The sequence below is a fragment of the Austrofundulus limnaeus genome, unplaced genomic scaffold, assembly GCF_001266775.1.
Source record: "Austrofundulus limnaeus strain Quisiro unplaced genomic scaffold, Austrofundulus_limnaeus-1.0 Scaffold174, whole genome shotgun sequence".
NCBI classification, from domain to species: domain Eukaryota; kingdom Metazoa; phylum Chordata; class Actinopteri; order Cyprinodontiformes; family Rivulidae; genus Austrofundulus; species Austrofundulus limnaeus.
In genome coordinates this window covers 543,007-551,654 of record NW_013952576.1, presented here as the reverse complement: position 1 = coordinate 551,654, position 8,648 = coordinate 543,007, and the positions used below count along the sequence as shown (strand labels likewise).

General features: G+C 39.0%; 1 protein-coding gene across 1 annotated transcript in view; it reads right to left on the bottom strand.

Moving 5' to 3' along the window:
* The window catches only part of LOC106524036 (transcription factor COE1), a gene marked incomplete in the record, with an annotated part of 114,276 nt that overhangs the window by 30,509 nt on the left and 75,119 nt on the right, over nt 1-8,648 (bottom strand). Inside the window, 3 exon segments of the mRNA XM_014017665.1 lie at nt 1,340-1,473; nt 3,014-3,155; nt 4,006-4,087. Coding sequence (XP_013873119.1) covers nt 1,340-1,473; nt 3,014-3,155; nt 4,006-4,087 — 358 coding nt within the window.

Sequence of the window (8,648 nt, the reverse complement as noted above, 5' to 3'; positions counted from 1 at the left end):
TTTACTCAGTACTTTTACTTTTAATACAAAAGTAAAAGTACTGAGTAAAAGTGAGCAGTTAGATTTTACAAAATGACATTTATTGGGAGGTGACTTCTCCAAAAAATATATTTTCTAACAGCGTGCAGCTGTGATGGGTTGTGTACAAGCTAATAGTGTGTCAGAATGGTATATATTTATACTTCTCATACAACCTCAATTAAATTCTCTCTTTCCAGGAGACACAAATATTTTTTAAGTAATAACTCAGAATAAAATAGGAGTAACGACTTTCTACTTCTTACCTTTTTAAAAAATGTACTGAGTAGAAAGTACAGATAATTGTGTAACAATGTAATGAGTAAAAGTAAAAAGTACGCTGAAGAATAATTACTCAAGTAAAGTACAGATAACCAAAAATTCTACTTAAGTACAGTAACAAAGTATTTGTACTTAGTTACTTTACAACTCTGAAGAATTGCTAAAAAACTCACTCTTTAACATAATAACTACTCAAAGTGAATAGAAATATAATAAAACAATGTGAGGTGTCACATCCTGTATTATTGTGCTTTAAAAATGAAAATAATTGTGAGTATTTAGTCCAYACACCCTAAATACTGCAGGTAGGCAGGGATCTGAGGTGCAGACAAAAGGAAATGCCAAAAAAGCTCAGTCTGGTTCCAGTGACGGCTTCAAACTGGGATTTCTGCCTTCAGAATCAATAATCAGGTTGAGCAAATGAAACATTTGGCTGGCAAAAGTCCATCTGAAGCCGAGAGAGCTGAGTCAGTTCGAACTGAGACTCTGTACACATGTTAGTGTGTGTAAGTGCGGCTCTCAACACTGTAAACAAACCCCTCCGCTCTTAATACACACGCACACACCAACGCACCAACACACACAAACACACAGCACCTCTGTTGCTGTTGGAAGGAAGCCACGGTCGCTCAGCACACACGGTGAGTGGAGTCAGAAGACAAATAAACATTCTGTAGAGGAGTGGGGAAAACTCTGATAGTGAGCTCTGTGTGTGTGTGTGTGTGTGTGTGTGTGTGTGTGTGCGTTCAGCCGATGGCTATCAAAATGTGCTGATCTGATCAGGATTTGAAGTAAAAGAGGAGGAGGGAGTGTGGAGGAAGGCAGAGAGGGGAGGTGGTCGCCAGTTGGTGGGGGACTCATTAGGGAGGTAAACATCATTTAGACAAACATTAACACACACACACATGCGCACGATCACACACAGTTAAGAGCCAGACCATGAGGAAAAGTATGTTTTCATATCGAATTACTTCCAACGGTCCGCGGGCCGAGGCACACAGTGAAGGGTCTGAACCAATGAGACACAACCATGACTGACCTCGCTCCAAACCAGCATGGTACCGAAGATAACCTGAAGGCCGTCAAAGAAGTTGTCTCCTATGATGATGACTGTGGCGCCCCCCGTGGTCCACCCCTCACTGGGACTGATTGCTTTAATGCAGGGAGCTGCTCCTGGAGGGGAAATTACAGAAAARAGAAACGAGTCAAACGACATGGATTTAAAATAATCAGCTGAGGAATAAAAACCACAATTCTTTTACCTTTGGTATTTGAAATTTCACTCAATATGTTACTGATACTTAAATAAATTTAAACAAGTGATGTCTGGTTAGAGGAGCAAAACCTGCTTTGTAGTAATTTCATCATAATAAAAAAATGCACAAATARTTCAACAYGTGAGAAATTTCYRCCTGAAAATACACAGCAAAATAAATCCAGAATAGCTCCACAGTTATAAKATCTAATACTCTTGGTMCCTCTGTAAAAGTAAGATCTTAAAGATAATTTATTAAGTGAAACCACAATTGTAACTCTTACTGTGCCTGAGTTATTTGCGATTTAATAAAGAAAATTAGTAATTTTTTTAGCCTCGCCTTAATTTTTTTCAAATCAACAGTGCAAAACACAATGAAAACTCTCGTGAAAACCCAGGAATGAACTTAGATTTGATACATCTACATCTTGAGAAAAATTGTAGCAAAGTAGGAGTGAATAAGTTGAAGTATATTCATTTCACAAAGGTTTTAGTGAGCAGTGTGCCAGGCGGAAATGGYATTTTGGCACAATTTAGCCAAAGGTACCCAAAACTGTGCCAAATGGKTTTTTTACTTTATAAAAGAGAATCTGATCTAATAAAAATGTTGATTTCTATTGTAGGACTCATTCTGCATATGACATAACCTTTTCTTTTTACATTTATACTGTGCATCATCAAAATCTACCATTGTGCACACCATGAAATCACTGAAATGGAAAAAAAGGTGGACATTTTTTTGCAGTGTAACATTCCTTGTTGATGCAGTAACACTTTGACGCAAACATTACACAAAAGAATAAATAAATAGGAATATATAATAAAAGCAGAATTTTATCCAACAAAATAAGAATTTCTTTGTGTAAAAATGCAATTTTGTACACTAATGAAATAATTTTAAGCATCTAAATGACGGATTATAAGATGGGATACAATTTTAATTTTATAATTATAATAAAAACTTTAATATGAACATGTTGAAATATAAATCTGTACATCCTGAGGTTTTATTGATATGAGATAAAAACACACCCAGATGGTTCATCACTTTAAACAAACGGACACAGTCGGCTTATGTCACTTTAATACAGACAATCATGAGTTTAAGCTCAYTTGATCCAATCCCACAGGATAACAACAAAAATCTGCCTGTCTGTCAAAAAAGCAGCACTGGCTGTAATGTAAGTGTGTGATCATCAGCATTCAGCTGAATTACAACACCGCCCCTCAGTCTGGGTTTGTTTCTGAGAGGAAGTATAACGATATTAGACCCACCGCACACACACAGCATCACACCATGATCTGTGTGTGTAGTAAGTTGGATTAGCCAGATGGAGGGGCAGGAATCACCTGATAGGATTAAACTATCAACCATCTGGTGGGCCTCCTGCTTTCTCTTTCTCTCTCTCTCTCTCTCTCTCACACACAAACACACACACGTACACACACTGGTGTTACCATGCTCAAGGTAAGACTGCGTTCCTTCCACAGGGTCGAGCCTGCGGGCCCGTCGACCATGTTTGGAGTTGTTGTGGACGAACATGTTGTCCGAAACGGCCAGGACGTGTCCCTCCACGCTCACCGTAGTCGATACGACCACCTGGAGAGACAAGGGGGGCGAGACGAGGCACAGAAATGGGTTATATGATGAGAGGGACCAGAGGGGAAAGAGGGATGAAACAAAAAAAAAGCCAAGTGTGAGCAAAAGAAGAGGAGGAAGAAAAAATAAGGAAGTAAAACAGCAGGGGTGAAAAGATCATCGCAGAAATGACTTTAAAGCATTAAACTGTGAAAAGCTTTTTAAATGTAGCCAGTTATCACTGCTATTACCATCACTCCTAACACACACTACTGTGACTATAGGCTGTGTGTGTGTGTGTGTGTTTCTGATAGGTCCAGCCCTTAATTATCTCCCAGGGAAACAGAGCTGTCTTCTTCTGGTTCCACTACAATAGAGCTGCGCAATTAGAGACTCAGATTTGGTCACACACTTGCTACAGTGTGACTCTGCCTGTCCTGTCTCTCCCCTCCCCTCACATGCAGAATCCACACACACACACACACACTTTCACACAYGCGTCACGGTAATAAATCTATCAGTATCTCCAGGGCGTTCAGTACATCCACTCAGCCTCAAGTGGTGTCTTCCTGATTGTGTTGCAGCCGCAAAGAGAAATAATAATGACTGGGCCGCCTTAAATTTCTTTCTTTCTTGCTTTGTTTAAGATTGTTCTCCCACTTCATGATTGCTTAATTACTCACACACAAAACATATATTCCCGTGTTTATGTGTTGAGACAACTATAGAGTAACTGTAATGTATATAATTAAGTGTTGTGTCTGCAGTAAACAAAAGGGGAGAGGAAACATCTGATGCATAGTTAAGGCTGTGAAGAGGAGGAACACAGAAAAGTAAAGTGAAAAAATAAAACTATATGTGGCGCCTCTACCTGGAACCGTCTCATGTCTCGTGGGTTTCCCGCRTTCTTTAAGCAGTTCTGGTTGCACTTGAGGAAAAACTTGAGGAAAAATCTGTTGAGACAAAAACGTCAAAGGGCACATTTGGAGTTATCGGTTGAACAACGGAGCAAGAAACGAGCGCCGCGTCCCTCTAGATTATGAGCTCAAGCCAGTCTCAAACACAGATATAGAGAAATGAATATTTCATAGTGTTCCAGGTACCAAAAATCGTTGTATTTCCTTGTGGAATTTAGATGCAGAAATAAGGAAGAACTTTGGTTTTTGTTCTTAAATCCRTCGCTGCTGCTTTGAAACGATCGTAAGAAGAAAAGCAATAGAACACACCTTGACAAACCTGATTTAAAAATGTCACCATGAGGAAGTTTGTGTTTGAGAAAGTCTTCATTTTGACTTTTAGACTTGTGCAAATTCACCTTCACTGTCAATTGTGCGCTTACATTTCATTCAACTAAAAAAATCCCTTTCTTCCCACGTTTCTTAAAAAAATAAGTTGGTTAAAACCTTGAGGTTGACTGTATGGCTGCTTTTATAATGCTGGCAACAGACTCAAGTGTTTAATAATAACCAACTTTCCATGAGGATGAAGCTGTTGGATTTGAGGTCTTTGTTGTGCAGCGGATTTCTGAACTCTTTTACGTAACAAAACCTGCAAACTCTGATGACTTTGTGCATTTTAAACAGAACCAGGTGGCGTGAAACTTTATTTTTCATAGATACGAGCAGATTATCAAATCAAGACATCCAGACTGTGTTTTGGTGGCCGGCCATGGCAGAAGMAACAAGCTGACAGAAAAAAAAGTGTGTTTTCACTCAAACACAACCAAAAAGACAACAACATATTTAAATTAAATTCTGTAAAAACTCAGCATTTGTGTCTGGACCTTTTTATTCAAACATGTTTTAATTTAAAAAACAGCATTTCTTTTTTTTTGTGGGGTGTTTTCTGCATATTTTTTAACATGTCTAAAGAAATGACTGTAAATATATTTCTAAACTGTTATATTATCATATAATAATCTAATCAAATAACCACTTAGAACCCAGCTCACCATTCTGTTTTCAGAAAGTTACACTTAAAAAACAACTTGTTGAACTGTACGGAAACATATAATTTTTGGCTGATTCTAACATTTTTCCTAGAGGATTAAGTCTGATTTTTTGAATATTTTTTTGTAAGGCATTGTGAGATTTGTTTAATTTTACACTATGGATCAAAATAAGTCATAATGCACCAACAAATACTTTGTGTTGCTTGTGCCAACCTGATAAATACTTGACAAAAATAAACAGATAAAACCAAAGATATGTTGGTTTATTCAACAGGTGTTTCAGAATTAKGTAAACTGAGAACAAACAGTTGTTTAATTCTAAATTAAATGAATAGAATTCTGTAAAATATTTGTATTTAACATGTATGAGATTCATTCAACCAGCATCCATTTTCCAAACCAAAACTGACTGTTTATGTTATGTAAGCATATTTTTTATTTAATTGAATCAACCGCATGATTGGGTGCTTTGCAATTGACCCCCCACCTCTTTGCATGAAGAACAAAGTCAACAGAAAAGRAAGTAAACAACACTCTGTTGGAACATTCAATACTTTTAAGACTTTATTATATTACAGATTGCACAATTGTCTTTGACTCTAACATCTCCATTCCCTTGTGTCTGAGCCTGGTGCTCTGCTGCTCTAAAAATGACAGCCTTTGTATTGAACCAGCAGAATAAAGCAGAGGTCTGTGCCTCGTTGTGTGTGTGTGTGTGTGTGTGCGCGCGCAAAGATATGCTGCACATGTGAGTGTGTGATGGTGCAGCAAAGCTCAGTGGCAGGTCTGAGTGTAAAACTCTGCATTAACGAGCTCAGGCTTCATTAGAACAGCGGCGCAGGGATTCTGCATGCCTAATTACCTTGACCCCTCACCCGCCAGGTGACAGCCTATCACAGCGGAGGACAGCCACGGTGACCCCTGCCGACCCCTCACTGTCCAGCCCTCCTCACAACACTAGCATAGCGTTAACACAACCACCTCAGCCGACCTTCCCTTTGGAGAGCCGTGTGCGAAAGAGGCGACTGGGATGTGCACACTCACAAATTTATGAGCCTCGTCTGTAGCAGGATTACAGCAATTTGGAAAAAAAATTATTCCAGTATGTTAATTTTAATAAAACCAAGCGCTTGAAAAATTACAATAAATATGGACTCAAACTGAACAGGTGGACAAACTGAGGGGAAAAAATAAGTGCTTTGTAGTTGTTTTTCAACCCTTTTTTTCCCTTCTAAACTCTGGACCAGCTGCAAGTCCATCACAGGRATACAGAGACAAATGAGAAAAACAACCTACAGTTTACCAATTAACCTAACAYGCATGTTCTTYSRTCTGTGKGAGGAAAATGGAGAACCCAGAGAGAAGTTGGGACTAACAGTTTCACAAAGAAAAATAAAACATGGTGTGTACAGCTTATATGATGACATAAACATCATATAAGCTGCAGACATGAAAGTGCCTGCTGAAAAGCAGGAGGAAAGGAGAGCGGAAAAAGTAACTTATTTCTAGCAGCAGAACAGGTTGGAAGATGGCTGTTTGATGTTATTTATTGTTTTTTAAATCATCCCACAGGCTCTGAAATGTTAGATAAATTTAAAAATGAGGTTTTTAAATTATCCGTAAGACTTGAAAAAATCCGTGAGATTGCTCTATACGTCCGTATACCTGCAAAATGACATAAAATCCTTATAACTTACGGACAATCAGTACAAATTGACATGTATGCATAAACATTCGGTGTTGTAATAATGTTCAACATGATGATGATGATAAACTGAACTAGACATCTTCCTACTCACACATTAGTCGTTGTTTATTCCTACAAAGAAGAGAGGGAGGAACATAATTTTTTCTGAAACTTTTTTTTTAGTTGTCATGTTAACTGATTTTCAGTCCAGCAAAAAACATAACAGGAAGTTAGCTTTAGGGTGCTTTCACATCGGACAGTCCGGTATACTCGGTTACATTTTCAGCTGGTGATGTTTGCTTTCACACTGCACTGTGACAAACAAACCAAACCCTTTGAGCAACCTGTTCATCCCTCACCTGTGGTGGCATTGCACCAAGAACCTGTGAAGGAAACAACGTGAAAACTTCTGAAGACACTGAGTGCAACTTCCTAGGAGTAACATGGACTAACGTCAGGTTTAAACGGTTGTAGGGTTTCTTTTTGTTTTTGGCAAATGTGCCAAACAAACACTCTTCACCAATGGGCTCAGAGTGAGTGGAYGATMAGRCAGAACCGTGGAGAATGTTTTTCACACAAGGTGGTGAAAACGGTTTCATGCACTGAGTAGGAGTGCATCAAATTTCCTGGCAGTGCTGTCCACCACAGACYAGTGTTGTAGTACTTGAAACCGGTCTTGGACTTAAGACTGGTCTCAAGACCACTTTTTGATGGTCTTGTTCTTGTCACGGACTCGACAGCATTTGTACTTGGTCTTGTCTCGATCTCGGACATTGAGGACTCTGAATTTTATTTCAAGACCAGTCAAGACCAGAACTGCAGAAATATCACTAAACAGCCAGATTATTGTCCAATTTATTTGATAACAATCTTGCTTTCATTGGATTTAAAATGTAGCTAYTGATTCAAATCCAAACCTGACTTATTGCTTTTTATGTAGTTTTGTTAGCGGCTGTCACCCATCTGCACCCCCCATCACTCGCACGCAGCACTCCCGGAAAGTGAACCGTGGTTCTCTGGGAGCGGTAAAAGTTGTCTGCAAAATCTTAAGTAAAAAATTTGGCTACATTATTCATAAATAATATCATTAACAACAACAACCAGGAGAAAGCATACAGCAACTTGTAAATTTGGCAGTGYTTCACTTTCAGAGACAATGGGGACAACTTTAAACTTTTATCGTCACTAACATTAACAATCTGTCTCTGTAGCAAAATTCTTTCCTCTGCCCTCAAACAAACATTTTGTCAATATTAGCTCTACATATTAAGTTAGCTAAAGTGAGGGAAAAAAGTTTTTAATCTGCACCAATTGTTCAAGTTCTCCCACTTAAAAAGATGAGAGAGGTCTGTGATTGACATCATAGTTAGACCTCAACTATGAAAGACTRAATACCCCCCACTGTACATGTCTACAGAAAACTCCGTCTTTTAGGAAACACGTTTTTTAATCTGGTCTTGGTCTTGTCTCGGTCTCGCGCTCAGTTTGTCTCGGTCTCGACTTGGTCCAAACCCTAAAAGTCTTGGTCTTGTCTCAGACTCGCCCTCCATTGGTCTTGGTCTCGACTTGGTCCAAACCCTAAAAGTCTTGGTCTTGTCTCGGTCTTGAGACACTGTTGTCTTGGTCTTGACTTGGTCCAAACCCTAAAAGTTTTGGTCTTGTCTCGGTCTTGAGACACTGTTGTCTTGGTCTTGACTTGGTCCAAACCCTAAAAGTTTTGGTCTTGTCTCGGTCTTGAGACACTGTTGTCTTGGTCTTGACTTGGTCCAAACCCTAAAAGTTTTGGTCTTGTCTCGGTCTTGAGACACTGTTGTCTTGGTCTTGACTTGGTCCAAACCCTAAAAGTTTTGGTCTTGTCTCGGTCTTGAGACACTGT